The 18,595-nt window shown below is 34.2% G+C and overlaps 1 protein-coding gene across 1 annotated transcript; it reads right to left on the bottom strand.

Moving 5' to 3' along the window:
* Positions 1–1,065: 1,065 nt before the first annotated feature.
* On the bottom strand, positions 1,066–4,697 carry LOC109010280. Its single transcript, XM_035691582.1, has 2 exons — positions 2,256–4,697; positions 1,066–1,857 (listed from the first exon to the last, which is right to left on the bottom strand). The coding sequence occupies exons 1-2, from the start codon at positions 4,695–4,697 to the stop codon at positions 1,066–1,068; spliced, it is 3,234 nt and encodes a 1,077-aa protein (XP_035547475.1).
* Positions 4,698–18,595: the final 13,898 nt, after the last annotated feature.

Here is an 18,595-nt window from a genome sequence, read left to right as displayed (position 1 = left end):
CCAACAAGTACTTACACGTACGTTGTTTCCATACTATGGTCACCTTCAAAAGTAGACTACACATCATGTGTTATATCGAAGACAGAGTAACTTTAACCAGACGGTTCAACATCCAAATATTCAAACCATTCCATTACAAATTTACAAGTGAAATGTCAAAATGCAATTATCAGCTTTCTACCAATTTATGCTTAAACTAATGCAAAAACTCGGCAGCATTGTGGACTTCAGTTATCCTCCCCTCCAGAAACTTCAGCTTATATAGAATAAGCTAAGTAGCACTGTGGTAAAAGAAAGATGCAATGCGTGAGTAAATAAATAAATAGAGTAGAAATAAATAATCAACTCACAATATTAAATGGAGTCTGAAAATCATATATGTTTTCACATAAACAGCTTATTTCTGGTTCACAACCCTTATCTATGCACATAAAGTCTCCATCAACATACCTTTTTGAGAATTAAAAAAAAAAAAGACAGAGATGAAGATATTCCAAGCCCATACCATACCAGGAAATGCATTATATGTGTTCTCAAATATTCCACTACATAAATTTTTTTTTATTGCAAGAAGGCCTTCATTTATTGCCATAAAAAAGGTATCACCATCAGTAAGAAGATAGATTAAGACGAAGATATATAACCTAGAATGTTTGAGGAGGTTCAAGGTGAGAGGGAATATAAGAAAAGGATGCACATGTATACCTCGTGTAATCACCACGTAGGATGTTTGAGGAGCTTCAAGGTGGCAATCTCCCTCTTTGTCTGCAACACCATATATATATATACACATTAGTGAAAAAACAAATACCACACGTTTGACCAAGACAATTATAGAGGAAAACCACAAATACACCTAACAGGAACCCATTAATTGAAGGACTCTCAACAAAAATAATACCTAGTTGATTATTATCAATTAAGATGAATGAATCAACTCAGAAAAACATTGGACAAAGTTATTATCAACATAATTATATGATTGATATATTCACAAAGATATACATATAATTACTTTGCCCAGTGCATTATAACATAAATAGTACTAAAATGCTTACCTAATCATTAGAGTAAGTTTTCATGATCACTATGACCATCCTCTCCGCTTGAATCTGCAGTGTTGTCACTATTCCAATCACTGTCATCCTCCGATGAGTAGTTACTAAGAAACTCATCTTCCTCAACTCTTGGATCGGGGTGGTCTAATATGACTATATCATCAACTAAAATCGGGTCTATATCGTTTCGATGCAAAGGCATATCTAGACATGTATCATCTTCCATTACAAAATGGGCTGGTGGAGAAAATTCTTCATCCTGGTACGCTTCATCCTCAATCAAGTGATCCTCATCCTCATCCCCAACTGTTGTGCTGGGAATGTCATAAACATTCCTAGTGGTTACCTTCTGTACCACTAGCCAATTTCTCCCTAAACTCGTATCTTTGAGATAAAATACTTGTGACGCTTGGCATGCAAGTACAAAAGGCTCTTCCTTGTAAGATTTCCTAGTTGAGTCGACACTTGTAAAGTGATTACCAACACGAACTCCTCTTCGCATATCACATACATCAAACCAATCACATTTGAACAAATATACATGGCGCCATCCTAGGTAGTTAAGTACAATAATGTCCATTAGAACTCCGTAGTACTCAATAGGCCTACCTTGATGGTCCCCAGGAACAAGCACACCACTGTTTTGTGTAAGACGATGTTCTTCACGTTGTGCTGTGTGGAACCTAGTTCCATTCATAATGCAACCAGTATATGATGAAACCCATGGGTCAGGTCCACATGCTAGCGCGTACAGATCATCGGACACCTCTTCGGGACTAGAATTACGTAGTTGCCTAATCTGTTTATAATACACAAATGTTAGACAATTTAAATCACCCAAGTTGTAAGATAAACTAAATGGGACCTAAATTTGGCCAACCGTAGTTACCAACAACATACTCACACGCTCCTTGAACCATATAGGAAATTGACTTTCAGGCACATCCTCAATATTATTGACACATTCGTCTGTCAATTTGTTGTGATGCTCATTGCATAATTCAACTTAAAATGTGTTAAGTAATGGGTAAAAATGGAAATTAGGCTAAATATTGTAAGTGAAAAAAGTCGACAATTTGTTACGACTTACTCTAGGTATTGGGCAATCTCAGGACAATTGTTGAGTACATACCAACATTGTTTGGCAAATACTTTATTATCTGGTCGAGTAGGATTTGATGCACCAAATGGCCGTACCTTTTGTGTGAATATCGAAAATTCACATTGTTGACGTCCTTCACAAACATCTACATTTCTTTCTTCTCGATCAAATCTAGTCTCGACATCATGGAGATACATCGAGCAAAATGACAAGCATTCTGTGTGAATGTATGCCTCAGCAATCGAGCCTTTAGCACGGGCTTTGTTTCGGACATAATGCTTAAATTTTCCTAAATACCTTTCAAATGGATACATCCACCTATACTGTACAGGCCCTCCATACAATGCCTCACGTGGTAGATGAATAGCTAGGTGCATCATTACATCAAAGAATGCAGGAGGGAGTATCATTTCAAGTTTGCAAAGGATGATTGGAATATCAATCTCAAGACGGTTCAAGACATCTATAGACAATGTGCGTGTGCACAACTGTCTAAAAAATATGCTTAACTCAGTCAAAGCCAAGCGAATGTCAGGTCTTAGGTACCCGGCAATAGCAACAGGAAGTAGTCTTTGTAGAAAAATATGACAGTCATGACTCTTCATTCCTGATATTTTACAACCATTTAATGTAACACATCGAGTAATATTCCCAGCAAATCCATCTGGGAATTTCACAGCTTGTAACCACTCGAAAAAGCCTTTCCTCTCATCCCCTTGTAACGTGTAACATGCAGGTGGCATAACAAGACGTTGTCCATGTTCTTGTAAATGTAATTCCTTCTTTATACCAAGAATCATCAAGTCCTTGCGTGCATTAACAGAATCTTTTGTTTTGCCTGGAATACTCATCAAAGTTCCCAAGACGTTGTCACAGATGTTCTTCTCAATATGCATGACGTCAAGATTATGTCGAAGTTTCAATGTTGACCAGTAAGGTAATTGGAAAAAGATACTTGTTTTTGTCCAATTAAGTTCATCAGGTCGTCGCTTTCTCTTCCTTCCACCTTTGCCAAATAATATATCTCCAACATTATTTAGTTGATCCAGGACATCGTGGCCAGATAATTCACAAGGTGGCATGCGGTGATCATTATTGCCATTAAAATTAGTCTTTTTCCTCCTCCAACTATGTTCTGGAGATAGGAAACGACGATGACCCATGTAACAATGCTTTCGACCATATTTCAACCACAAAGAGTCTGTGTCACCATTACAAGTAGGGCATGCCAATTTTCCCTTCGTGCTCCAGCCAGATAGATTTCCATATGCAGGAAAGTCATTAATCGTCCACAACAAAGCTGCATGTAATTGAAACATTTGTTTTGTTGATGCATCATACGTATCAACACCATTTTCCCACAAATCAACCAATTCATCAATAAGAGGCCACAAATACACATCAATCTCATTGCCCGGCGCCTTTGGTCCAGGAATTAAAAGAGACATCATGAAGAAATGGTCTTTCATGCACAACCATGGTGGTAGGTTGTAAGGAACAAGTATTACTGGCCATACACTAGAAGGTTTGCTCATATTATTAAAAGGGTTGAACCCATCACTGGCTAGACCAAGGCGCACGTTTCTCGCATCACTCGCAAATGAGATATGCTCTTGATCAAATTCCTTCCACCCTACTGAGTCACGTGGATGCCTCATCACATTCGAATCCTCAACACGATGTTCTTTGTGCCACCTCATGGATACTGCTGTTTTTTTCGACATAAACAACCTCTTCAACCTTGGTTTTAACGGAAAATATCGAAGTACTTTGTGTGGGATTTTTTTTTGTTTAGTTGTGGGTGTTACCCATCTTGACATACCACATTTGGGACAATCATGCTTGTCAGCATTTTCCTTCCAATATAGTATACAATCATTTGGACATACATCAATCTTCATATAACCAAAACCAAGGGCCGGCTCCATCCGTCGTGACTCGCGGTATGAGTCAGGCAAAAGTGCATCCGGGAACGAATCTTTCAACAACTTTAGTAGCATGTCAAATGATTTAACAGTCCACCCTCCAATCGTCCTTATATGCAACAACTTCACAATGAATGATAACTTTGAGAAGTTAGCACATCCTGGATAGAGTGGACGTCTGGCATCTTCCAATAATTGATCAAAATTTTTTGGTCTAGGCTCTTCATAGGTGGGACCTTCACTGGTACCAGGTTCTATTGGCTCCACATTTGGAAATGATCCAAGTCTAATGTCATCTAACATCTCATCCATGTCATCAACGTACTCGTCCCTTTGCACTTCATTGACATCATCATCAAACTCATTAGCATCCCAGGATTCTTCCTCACCATGAAAAATCCATTCAGTGTAGTTTTCATCAATTCCTATGGTGAACAAGTGTCTTTCCACCAAGTCAATAGGATGAAAAAAGTTATTATGACAGGTACGACAAGGACACCTTATATTGTTTGTTGTTGCATGAACATGGGCCATTGTAATGAATTGATATACCCCTTCCCTATATTCTGCTGACCTAAATCGGTTGATAATACGCATCCAGCTTTTGTCCATGTCAAAATCACTGTAAGATTAAAATAGAGGAGTTGGATAGTTGTCTACTTAAACTAGAATTCATGATCATGATTAGAGCACGTCTATTTTGATAGTTTGCAGTCATATTGTAGAATGATAGATTGAAAGATGGTGCATGTGTTTGAAAGATAATCTAAGGATCAGTACATTATTAATTCATAACATTCATTAAGTTGGTGTAGTGCAGCTTCAAAGATTTCAATGCAAATTAAGCATTATATATATATTGACTAGATAGACCGCATATCTCGTCCTTTTGATTGAAGCAAAAAATCTCAAGCTAGCCGTGGATTGAAAAGAAAAAGGATCACTCCCTTCTACATAAAGGCACTATACTTTCAAGTTCAAGAAGTCAAATGGTCCCTTTGTTTTTAATAGAAGCAATAATTTCAAATATCGGTTAATTAAAATTCAACTATATACTGGCCTAAGCATACTTCCTTAATGAAACGCTTCCACGGCTATATGGAATAATTCCATCATGGTGTATCATGGAATGGAGTGGATCTTTCGTATGTAATAAAAGATATTGACAGCCATATATATATATATATATATATATATAGGAATATATGTGATTCTTATATATGTGCCTTCCAATCCTTTCCTATTTAAACCATACAATCTGTACGTTCATTGTGTGTTTCTACGTGTTAATTTTGAGAAAGAGAGAAGATAAGGCCGAAAGAGGTGGTCCTAATGGCTTTCTCTCCATTCTCTCTCAATTTCCAAATTAAAATATTTGCTTGTAATTTTAATATGTTTAGATACAAATTTTTCAGCAAGGTCTGAGCCAGCTTATACTCCGTGATGAAAGCTTGGCCCAACAAGAAGCAGAAAGAGTGCATAGACCTCTAGGCCAGCCTTTGGTGAACTTCAAGCAATATGCAGGATATGTTACTGTCAATCAAACTCATGGAAGAGCACTCTTCTACTGGTTCTTTGAAGCTACAAAGAAACCAGAAGGAAAACCTGTTCTTCTCTGGCTAAATGGAGGTATATATATATATATAAAGATGAAGTCCTAGGCATGGATTTTGGCATCCACACGAAGCTGTCGATGACATTGTGTATGTATAGATCATGGTTTTGATTGGAAGTGGCCGATTGGCAGGGCATAATAAATTAATTTAGAGATATAGTACTACTAGTATTGATCTTGTTGATTTCAAGCCTAATAATATCAGGCTAGGAGAGAAGGTATGGTGGCTTATTTAGGGAGAGCTAGCTAGAGGCACTTTGGCCATTAAGAATTCGATACAAACCTAGGTAGCTAATTAAGATGCAGAGGTAGCAGTACAACTTCTGTTATGAATGAGCATAAAATTATAGTTCTGTGCGTGGTATAAAAGTTGAGTTTAATAATGGAATACTTAATCACAATATCTTTCTGTAGGAATCATATATTTAAACATAGAGTTTGTAATATTTCCTTGACTTATGCATAATTATAAAGGGAATAAAGGCAACAGAGCACCAGGAAAACACTGATGTAACACTGATGGATTCCAAAAGTTGTCAAGTACCAGATAAAACACTGATGTAATAGATTCACAATCTTTCTAAACTAGTATATCACCCAAAACAACATTTGCCAAACAATATAGAAAAATTTTAATCAATTTACACTATGCTAAAACTACAATATAGCAGAGAAATTTCTCTCACTGTTGTTTCCAAAAGTTGTCACTGTAATTTGTAATAGATTCAAAATCAATTTAAGCAAGTAACTGAATATTTTTATGCAAGTGACTTTACCTTTCTCTTGCAAACGAACCCAAAAAAAAAACTAGCTAAATACATACACCGGAAATAGAGAGAGATAGACACGGAATGAAGGAGAGAAATACCACAGATGCCAAGGAGATGAAATAGGTTGCTGAAATCGGGACTGAGTGAGAAGCCGTGTGCGACGATGGTTAACGATTGGGCAGCCTATAGAGAGAGAGGGACTGAGTGGAAGTTAGAGAGAGAGAGTGAGACGGGCGGTCAATTGACTATGAGGGAGACGGAGGAGACTTACCGGCTCGGCGAGGAGGCGACGGCGTGCAGCAGGGAAGTCGAAAATGTCACAGAGAATAATCGGTGGGTTTTCTCAGACCCTATTCAACGTGAAGGCTGGGATGGACTGATGGAGGGGGTTATGCTCTGTTTCGGTGGTGAAGGCAAGCTGGCTAGGGACGGCTGGTTCATGCTTGGTGGTGGAGGCTCACGATGGCTGCAGCAAAATTGGGTGGAAGAGACGTCGAAGACAGAGATCAATATCTGCGAACATGGGTTTGTGATTTTAGGGAAATTGGATGTATGCACGCTTCTGATTACAGGGGATCGATTCCAAACATGTCGCCGCATTAAGTCTTTGCACCGACTAATTTTGCATCTTACGGTGGAAATTATTTGCGAAGAGAAACAGTTGCCGCAAATGATATCATGTCGCCGCAAAAAGTATGTATTATGGCGAATTTCATTGCCGCCACTACAAAAACGCGGCTACAGTAAAATGATGGTCTGTTGTGGCCAAAACTTATTCACCTCTTCAGTTTTTGGCAGCAAAAACTGCTTTCTCTTGTAGTGTTGGTTGTTTGCAAAATGTGAAGGAGTACCAGGGTATCATCGACACAGCCAAGTCTAGCATCAAGGCCAAGCAATTGGCCGCCCAGTTCATCCCAAGGTGCTTTTGCTTTTGAGAAGAAATGAAATCGTGATTCATATTGGTACATGCGAAACCAACAGCACGCGGGGAGGGAATTTTTTATGCCAAAATAATATTATAGTTTGGCCAGTGAAATTGATGAAAGCTAAAATTATTATAGTTTTGTTAAGTCCACTATAGCCCTTAAGAGCACTAGTTATGAGCTCAACAAAGTTAAATTATAGTCAAAGAATAGCTAAAGTGTAAGATAATGTGCTACAATTGGCTCAACAAATTAACATTGATTTTAACTTCAAATTAAATCACTAGCCAAATTTGTTGAGCCAAAGGAGCTAACCAAATAATTTTTGTAGACTAAAATATTCACTTGAGTTGAAGTGAATAATATTATTGAGAAAATGTTATGTTTTATAGTGGAATAATATAATCGTTGAAGAAATATAGCCATTGGAGAAATATATCCGTTGGAGAAATATAAGTTAAAAAAATATATCCGTTGAAGAAATATAACTATTGGAATAATATGAACGTTAGAAAATTAATAGGTAGTTTTTTAACAACGAATAAATATTTAAATTACAATTATAACTAAAATAAATGAAAAGTTTAAAATTAATATTTTATTAGAACAGTGAAAGATTTGTTGAGCCTGTTATTTGATGATGATAAAAAGTAGCTAGTTAAATTTGTAAAAATGAATTTCTTAGTCAAATTCTGGCTAAAGTCTGTTGAGGCCATAACTAATGCTCTAAGAGCACTAGTAGTGGGTTCAATAAAGTTAAAATTTGGCTAAAGTTTAACTAGATTGCATAAAAACTCACATGGCTCAACAAAACTACAGTATTTTTAACTTTGATAATTTTCAATAGTCAAATCTATTGAGTCCAAATTGCTGGCCAAATATTATTTTGGCATAAAAAAATTCCTCTCCCTTATGCTATTCGTTTCGGTTATGAAATGGCTTGCTTAATGAGATAGTTGGAAAAATGTAGTAGGTCCTCGGAGGATTATTATGTGAAAAATTATGGGGATCGAGAATGGTGTCTAATTTTGACCGAACTTTTTATTTTATGAAAAATGATAGCATGACTCTCATTTAATTATTATTATTATTTATTTTTCTTAATAATTAAGAAAGTAATTATTAATAAATTTATATATATTTTTTAAAATTTTCTTAATAATCAAGAATGTTTAAAAAATACTCAAAAAAGAAAAAAAAATCATTTGCATTGGTGAGCACCCTAACATTATTCTTTTCGAGTCACTTTCAAACGTATTCCTGCGTTCATAATTGATGGGAATCTATTTCACGCATCCATCTTTCTTTAGTTCTTAAAATTCTTCAAAAAATTGAAGGGATCTAAATTAATTTAATATATAGCCATTGAAGGGGAGGCAACTTCTTCGTTGCTGGCATGACAAGCTATGCATTTAATATCCTGTTTGAATTCGAACAATATTTCATCCCATCTTATTATTATAATTTTTTAAAATTTTCATATAAAATATAATAAATAATTTAATATTTTCAAATTTTAAAATAATAATATTAAAAAATTATATTCTAATAATAATTTTTTAATTTTTATCTTTTTATCTAAAATTATCTCTCTTAATTCAAACCAGTCATAAATTGTGACATAATTTCCTATTATTCTCAGACGTAAATTCCAGATCTAGGTCCCAGCTCACCGACTTTCATTTTGGATAAAGAGATATATAAGCGTGACAACTTTGAAAGGTTGACATTTTTTTTAAAATTATTTTAGTACTATATATACAAGTTGTTATTTATTTGTCATTTCACATTTCTCAATTGTCAAATGTTAACTACGACGTACGTATGACGTTAATCAAGCTTAGGCGAAATTTCAACAGCATGCCCTTTTAATTTTTGTAAAATAGTGTAGTACATTCTGAAACTAAAAATTATTTTACAATAAATTATTTAAAAAACCGTTCTGTTAAAGATAATATCAAATTAAATTATTGATTTGATATTATCTTGATTTGATTTTCATAATTATCAAATTACTTTACTTTGATTTGTTATAATATTTAAGACATTTACCTTATTTTATTTTAATATAATTTTTTTATAATTAAATAGGGATGTATATCTTATATTTAATAACAATTGAAAAAATAAAGACGTAGCTCTCAAAATCTATTTCTCTCTTTCTCCCTTCAAGTCTTCGACCAAACTAGGCCAGCCAGCATACAAACACTCTCTCTATCTCTCCCTCTCATTAAATAGAGATACTGTTGGGGGGCTTTAGAGAATGAATGCATGCAATAGACCTGATACCGACTCGCGGAACCGAACGGAAGAAATTACGAGCTTCCGTTAAAGTACCGTCGTTAAGAAAGTTTCGAAAGGGACGTGACGACCCACGGACTGGAAATTACGTGGTTATTATTAATTAGCAAAGGTCTCAAAGTCAAATCAGAAGTCCACTTTGACCGTTAAAACTCCGACACCCATACGCAGGAAGTGGTGGTGATTGTTGAAAACATAACAGTCATGGCGTCAGCCCTATTAAGAATAGGAGAATTGATAGTAAGCCTCACATAATTTCTTTTAAAAATATAAATAAATAAAAATTTTATATACAAAAATTAATTTTTAATATTAAATTACATTATTTTTTAAAATAATTATTCTGTATATAATATTGCTCGCACCATCGACTTTTATTTTTTTTTTCAACGTAGTCATTGACTCATTACGCTGTTTTCGCTTATTTCCTTAACACACGAGCAATTTAAATAAAGTTTAATTTTTACATATTATAACTTATGACGAATAAAATGATCTAATATAGTTATTTGTGATGATAATCTTCTGACGACGTGAATTTAATGGCAAATGTAATTATTTGTTATTAAATAATATTTGAGGAAAAAATTTCAATCCCAAAAATCACTATTTGTTGTAGTGGGAGATCAAAGAGCTAGTGATATATGATTGTGAACGAACCGACGTACAGAACTGGAAAAAAAAATGGGCGAGAGAGAGATTTTGTGTTTTGTTTTGAAGTTTAAAATATTAAGTTTTAATATTATTATTGTTTTGAGATTTGAAAAATGTGTATTAAGATTTGAAAAAGTTGAATTGTTTATTATATTTTGTATGGAGATTTGAAAAATGTGTAATGATGAGATGAGATGAGATGAAAATTTTATGTTTGAATAATGCTACTCTCACCACTCTTGGTTCCGCTCCCGGTCCCGCTATATTTTTTTTAATTTTTTTAATATATTTTTTTTTACTTAATGATTAAGTAAGTGTTTTTTAATGATATTATAATTTTTTTATTTTTTTTAAAAATATTTTATAGTGTTAAAAAAATACATGTATAAAAAAATAAAATAAAAAAACACTACATTTTACATTGAGCGGGACCGGGAGCGGGACAGCCAGCGGGGGCTGTAGAGGCGTCCTTTATGTTTTAATTTTGGCCCCAAACCTGCCCTAAAAGCTTATGTTGAATTCCGGTCGATCGGGACTATATATGCTGAGCACGCCTTCCTAATTTATTACGCAAACAGACAAATAACCAAGACTGACCCAATTCGGCCATAGATCCATCATCCATGCATGTGTTTAGACTTTGAATATTAATTTTCGGGACCACGATCGAGATGAAAATTAAGCCGGGCAGTACTTTTACCTGCATTATTGATGACATGGCACGGGGCATGCCACATGATAAGCACGTGCAAAAGTGCCCATGAGTAAGGATATTTTAGTTTATTTTTCTCATGTTTGAACTAATAATTATATTAATTAGTCGATTAATTAAGCATGCATGGTCATGTGTTCGATGATCAATACAAACCTCATGACCTCTCAAGCAGCTAGCTAGCTAGGCGCTGGGAATTTAAGCAAGCATGCAAGTTACTCTTCTTGATTGAACCAGACACACTCGTAAATTAATGCATGCATGCTTCATGCTTCTAGCTAGCTAGTACTACTGTAACGTCTGATTAATAACTTGGGACCGGGCCATTATTATAAGACATGTGGCTACCGGCTCTTCTTGGAAAAAAAAGTACTACTGTAACGTCTAATTCAGTCAATTGGACAGACATCGTCTACATTCACTGACTCTTGCTATGTTCTTAAATTATTCTTCCTACACATGTTTAGAAAAAAAAAACCTTTGCACACTACGCATCTCTTACTACAGCGTATATACCGCGCGCGTACGTAAACAGTCAAGATTAATGAAGTTCCTAATTAACGGCTTTGGTAATATTAGTACGTACTCTTGCATCCGTACATTCATCATGTTCGCATAAGCTCAGGAAAAAAAAAAATCTATGCATACGTAGCTATGCATGTCTGATCTAGCTTTTTCTCTCTATATTTTCTCGTCACATGACACGTACGTGGGCATGCTGCTATTGCTGCATACCTTTGATTTTAGGAATTTTGGGTAGGCATATAATCAAATGCATGGGCTGTGGAGTCCCCATTTGATCACGAGCATTCAATATTCTAAGTTCTAGCAAATGGCTTCAAATTAGTTATCAAGGCTAGCACAGCTATTAGCCATAATCATCAACTAATTACGGTATGTACTGGCCGTTTAATTTACGACCCAAATATGAGAAGAAGAAAACCCAATGAACTCATGTACAAGGATATATGCATGACTCTTATAATTCATAAAATAATATTTACACTGATCCTTTAATCACATAGACTTCATACATACATACATACATATAACATACATATATACAGGTATGCACTAGATCACAGATGACCTAGTCATAAGTACAGTACTTTAAAATAACGGAATTGTTATTTTTAACAGTGTACGTCGAACGTGATCCCCATGCTAGCTAGTAGAAAATATAAGAACTAACTAGAGGGGGAGGAGATCAAATCAAACAAAAGTAAAATTTATAACAGATACAAATTCAGATCGACTTGGCATTTTTTTTTTCCCCTTACGTGAAGCTTTGGAGCTAGCTAATTAACTAGCTGGCCGAGGTTGGGTTCTTGTATAAAAGACTTCCAGTAAATCAACTCGTCCCTTCTGCGTTGCATATAGTTCCTGGCTATGAATTCATCAATTCTCATCTCCAAATCCCGATCATCTTCACTATCAAGATCATCTTCATCGCTACTATCATCATCATTATCTTCGTCATAACCATCATAACCATGACATTCATCGCTGTCATCAATATCACTCATGTCGTCATCATAATCTGCCCATGTCGTCGCTTCATGATGATCATGATCTTGTGCCCGGAGTTCTGGATCTTCATGTTTATGAGGGAAAGAAAAGATCAACCAATCGAGATCTTTCGTTAATGGAGTATTAATATTAAATCTCGTGATAAGAGAGATTGCAATAATGAGAACGTTAAACGCGAAAAACACAGCCATGCGACTAGGCATTTTCGCAACGATAAACTCGTTCGTAGAAAGAGAGATCAGGTTGAGCTGTATGGAGAATGAGAATGAAAAAGACAAGAAGATCAGAAGGATCGTCGGGCATAAAACATGCACAGGTACGGAACTTATCGTCATGGTCTTCCCAAGTGATTGGTGTGATATATATTGTCTCAGTCCTGATATATATAGCCTGTTGAGAAGATTTATCGATATTAATTAATTTACAATATTATTTTAATGAAAGTCAAGCATGGTGTGTATGGATACCACGTCATCTTTAATCCGCGCGCAGTTGAGGCTTGTATCAACCTGTTCTCCTGCCCAGATGATCAAGCTGCTGGTTCATAAATCTGAGCATATTCGTAAACAAAAAATTTACACAATTTACTATTCGCACAATCTCCGCACATAATATTTTTTTAATTTTAATTTTAATTTTTATCAAATATTTAATATATAAATAATGAATAAAAAAATTAAATTAGTTTAAAAATAATAAACTAAAAAAAATTTTAAAAATTTTAAAAAAATATGATGTGTGGAGATTGGGAAGTTGTGTAGTATTGAGCATTTGTAAATCCTATTCGGAGGATGCTAGCATTATTCCACACTACATATATATATATTTTTTTTATTTAAAAATTATTATTTTTTACTTTATTTTAATTTTATTAAATTAATTAAATAGTTCTACTTATTATTTATACACTATATATTTATTATAAAAAAATAAAAAATAAAATAGATATGATATATGATATATGATATGTGAAAATGATAAGGAGAATTATTCATTGTATATATATGATAAGTCCATGAGGCATAATCTAATCCGAACCCCACCATAGATCACGTAGTGATGTCGTGGATTGAAGGAATTGAGTCATGGGCCAGGCTTCGGGTCTTCTTGGATATAATTAATGTTATTAATTTTTTTTTTCTCTTTCTCTTTATCTAAGTAAGCTCGATATATTATAATTAAGAGATAAAGAATTATATAAGTAAGGGGTAGGGAGACGCCAACAATGACTATTTCTTAACTAATGTAGTAAAATATAAAAAGAAAAAGAAATAGGCCCCAGAAATAAATGTCTCTTGCCCTTCCCTACTAGGAGGGAGCTGCACAATGTAACGATTTTTATACAATTTGAAAGTGGGATTGTAGTTCCATGATCTTAGGCCATGTTGATTGTAGTGACTTATTTTGTCTTGAAGTGGCTGTTTGGGAAAATCCAATGCCTTGTCTTCACGATCTGTGGCCAAATATGATAACTCTTATAATAAAAAACTAGTTAAAAAATTCAAACTCCATCGCGTTATAGGTCGTCGCAAAACTCCTCACTCTCCGAATGAGTACATGTGATTTTTGCGCGAGGGGCAAAAGTAAAAAAAGTGGGGCTCGTGGATTGTGGTGAAGAGAGACTGCCAAGGGACCAAAGAGGAGGTGGTGATTGTCGGGTACCAGCAAATTGAATATTTTACTAAATTCTTTATATATAAGAGTATCCTAACAAAATTTGAGAAAAACAATAATGAAAGTAGTAAGATAGATGTAAAAATAAATGGATTAAAATTTAGACCAACTTTGGTAGACTTCGGAATATGTGATGATGTATGGTGCCCAAGCACCTGTCTCTTTGCAACCACAACAGTCAGATCTACCTTTTTCGGCCTTAGAAAATACAAAACAACTAGGAAAAAAGAACAAAATTTATAAATAAAGTGAGTAGATGGAGAAAGAAGGAGATCAGGGATCATGAGAAATCGAGGCCTCCCCCTCCTTCTCCGGTGAAAAAATAAGATATGGGTTTGGAGGCTTTTCTAGAGAGAGAGAGAGAAACCGGGGGCTGTTGTTATAAACTTAAAAGTGATAATTGAGACTCATGCCCATTTTTAATTGGCATTAATATCTCTATTCACTGGCTGGCTACGACGCTTATGGTCACGTACGTCCAGACCTCTACTCTCCCTTCCTTAATTACCCTTAATTTTTCAAAGACGTACGTACAAGAAATAAAAAATCAACACGCATGTATTATCAGGGGCTTTCAATTGTGTCGTTCTAATTGGTAACTGTCTTGATTGATCTACAAATTATTCTGCGACTTAAGTAAGAAAATTAATCGAACGTCAAAATGGGGACTCGATCGAGGTAATTAATTGATGGGGCTTTGTCTTAGCAGAAAAATAATCTTAGGCTCTGGCTGAAAAAATGAGTTTCGTAGTACGTACGTAGTCCCTTTGTCATACTTGAAACCTCACCCAATGATCTGTATGGCGTTTATACATACATACATACATATATATATATATATACACATACACTCTTTGAAATTGAATCATAATACGTACAGTAATATTTATGCACATATCCATGTACATACAATACATGCAAATCACGGTATAATTAAATACAGTCATAATATATATGTACAGTCCCGTACTAAAATTAAGAACAGAACTATCAAGAGTTCAACCCCACGCTAGTAAAAAGATAAAAAAGCTTAATTCCATAGGGCCGGGAAGAGGAATCAAACCAGGGGTAAAAAAAAAAAAGACTTAATTCATCACATGGAAAAGTACAAAAAAATATTTCAAAGCTACATTTTGTTATGCATGTTAATTAATTAACCAGCTTGTGAGCTAGCTAGCTAGAGCTGCATGCTGCATACTTGCGAAGAAAAAGATAGCCTCTCATAAATCAACTCCTCTCTGCGCTGTTTATAGTTCTTTGCTATGAATTCCTCAATTCTCCTCTCCAAATCCTTATCTTGCTCTTCTTCATCACTATCAAGATCATCATCATCATCATCATCATCATCACTACCATCATCATCGCTGTCTTCATCGTAACCTTCATCATCAGTACTAGCATGATATCCATTGCCATCCTCCATATCACTGTCGACATGATCATAACCTTTCCATGTCGCCTCGTCATGTGTATCTTCAGCTTCATATACTAAATGAGGGAAAGAAAGGGACCAATTATCGAAATCTTCTGTCGATGGCTTATTAAGACTCCCATTAATGAAGATTGTGATCATAAAGATTACGTTAAACATGAAAAACACAGCCACGCGACCAGACCTTTTCACAACGATAGACTCATACGTAGAAAGAAAAGGGTTGTGCTGTTTAGAAACTGAGAGTGACAAAGACAAGAAGATCATCAAGAATGTGAGAAGGATCGTCAGGCATAAAATAAGAAGTAAATGTACGGAACCTATCTTCATGCCCTTCGAACAATGCCTGGCGTAGTCGATCGATTGGTGCAATAATATTATTGTCTCTCAATGCGAATAAAGACTGCTGCTCTCGGTTGATATATATATAGCCCGGCCTGTTGAGAAGATTTATAGTTAAACAATTGAGGAAAACTTTCCGAGAAACTTACGAAAGGCGTACATACGTACCATTAATGAAAAGTGAAAAGTATATGCTTTTAATCTTTTAAAAGATTGTAATATTGTCGACGTTGTAATAAACCTTGGTTAGAGACTATTATATTTATAAATTAATAATGTTTCTTTTCTAATATTTAATGTATTAAAGAAGGTTTTTTTTTTCCGCAGATAGTAAAGAAAAAGACATCAAACCCGGCCCAAGATTTTTTTTTTTTTTTTTACATTTTTTTACGCATATTATATAATATTATTGATATATATATAATATATATATATATATATACTAGATGCATATATTATGTATATACAACAACATTCTGCTTATTCATTGCCGCCTCTTTGTCATTCCCGCGTAGACTTAAATATTGTTTTGTAAATAAGGGTAATCTTCCTTGCCAAGTGCATGAAATTTCCCAGCATTAACTTCTATATATTTATATATATATTTATATAGGAGAAAACGTTGGCTCATAAAAGAACAACAACAAAAAATGCCGAAGGTAAGAGATCGATGTAATTAAATATTCGTATCTAGATTCTAGAGTGTTTCATGATGACCCATAAAAAGACACATGAGTTCAGGAAACAAAAATAAGAAAAGAAAACAAACAAAATGAGTGATCGATCGGAGAAAATATATGATTGTTCGTGACACTACCATATTTAATCAAATATGAATTTTTGTTGACCCATGCAATTTTTTTTTTTTTAAAAGAAACTATCATCATTCATTCATCATAGAAACTTATATCTATGACCGGATATATTTTGAGATATCCTCATATTAAACATGACATCATAAACCAAACTAATGCATTTAGAGCTCTCTACCAGTACATTTTCCTTTTGTGACTTGTCTAGTCTTCACTATTGTTAATATTCTCTATATACAAACATCCAAGAGACAACACTCTCTATCAAATATAGACTCAATCTCATCATTCATAGAAAAAAGAGATTCAATCTTTATAGACAAACGTCCGAGTCACGAACTTTTTTTTTTAATTAACATTAACAACGCATGCAATTTAATTAGTCATGATCATGTAATAGTCGTAACTAATTGTTAACTATCACTAACTTGTTCCCGGAACGAGAGGAAAAACTGATGCATGGGACCATGATCTCTTTGGTTCCACATGCACGGGTGTGGCGTTCATGATTAAGTCATGTAATTAATTAGTTAAATGACTCTCATAAGAGTAATATACCAAACTATACCAAGGGATCAGGGGATATCCCTAGATCTATTTATGTTATAAGCCTCTTAATTAATATTTATTAATATATGTGTCTTGATCATATTAAATAATATTGTTGTAAAATCTATAAATTATTCTTAGTTTTTCCGAAATTTACGACACGATTTAGATGAAGAAATATTTTAAGAGACCTCAATTCATAACATGATCTTATTAGTTGATGAGATCCGCAGACGTTTCCTAATTAAGAGGGACAGAACCATGCATATATAGTTTGGCCTTAAGCTAAAACATCAAAGGCTTTAGTTCCTTAATGCTGGGAATGAATCTCCACCACTCCAAACATTATTAACTATTAATTATTTTTTATACGTTAATGATCTTGAAGTTTTGGGGGGATATTGATTTTTTATTTTTTATTTATTTTCGTTTCAGTCGACTCACTTATAAATTTATTGTTTGAAGAGGTTTAGATGATAAGTTGAGTTGAGATGAGATGAAAATTAAAAATTAAAAATTAAATAAATTATTATTAGACTATATTTTTTTAATATTATTTTTATTTAAAAATTTTAAAAAATTAAATTATTTATTATCTTTTATTTGAAAATTTGAAAAAAATATAATGATTAAATGAGATGAAATGTTAAATCCAAACATCCCTGTTTTCTTGTTATGGAAGGCAACGAGAACTAGGCTGAGCAGAGGAGCTTCTCGACGAGGGCTGTGCAACAAGAAACATTAGTAAACTTCTTTGCACTTCCATGTGCGAACCTTCAATTCACCGCACCTTTTATCATATACTTCAGAGGTCAAAAAGGAGGGCAGAGGCTCAGAATCAAGAAGAAAGAAGGAAAAAAATAAAGAAAATTTAAAATATTAGTAGTCTCTCTCAAAATTATCGTTTAAAGTTATTGTTTAATTATTTTAATTATTTAATTTTTTTATTTAATGACTAAAGAAATAATTATTAATAAAATTGTGTATTTTTTTTTATTTTTAATAATTAAAGATATTAAAAAAAATGAAAGGAAAAAAAAAAAAATAGCCGTACGTCCAGCGGTAACTTGTCCAAAAAATACAGAAGGAATTATCGCCATCCTTTAGCAGTTCAGTTGGCATAACTTACATAAAAGATTGGTTTCCGTACTGCATTTTCTGCTGCATGGTGTTACATGAAAGTGGTCGTCTTACGG

Source organism: Juglans regia, chromosome 7, assembly GCF_001411555.2.
Source record: "Juglans regia cultivar Chandler chromosome 7, Walnut 2.0, whole genome shotgun sequence".
In the NCBI taxonomy this organism is placed as follows: domain Eukaryota; kingdom Viridiplantae; phylum Streptophyta; class Magnoliopsida; order Fagales; family Juglandaceae; genus Juglans; species Juglans regia.
Note: the sequence above shows the minus strand (reverse complement) of the source record. Positions and strands in the feature narration are given on the sequence as shown.

Excerpts from the sequence above, each read along its gene's own strand:
- LOC109010280 (XM_035691582.1), bottom strand. The coding sequence starts at position 4,697 with ATGGACAAAAGCTGGATGCGTATTATCAACCGATTTAGGTCAGCAGAA. Across the intron at positions 1,858-2,255 it reads TTTCGATATTCACACAAAAG|ATTAGGCAACTACGTAATTC; the intron begins GTACGGCCATTT and ends TATTATAAACAG.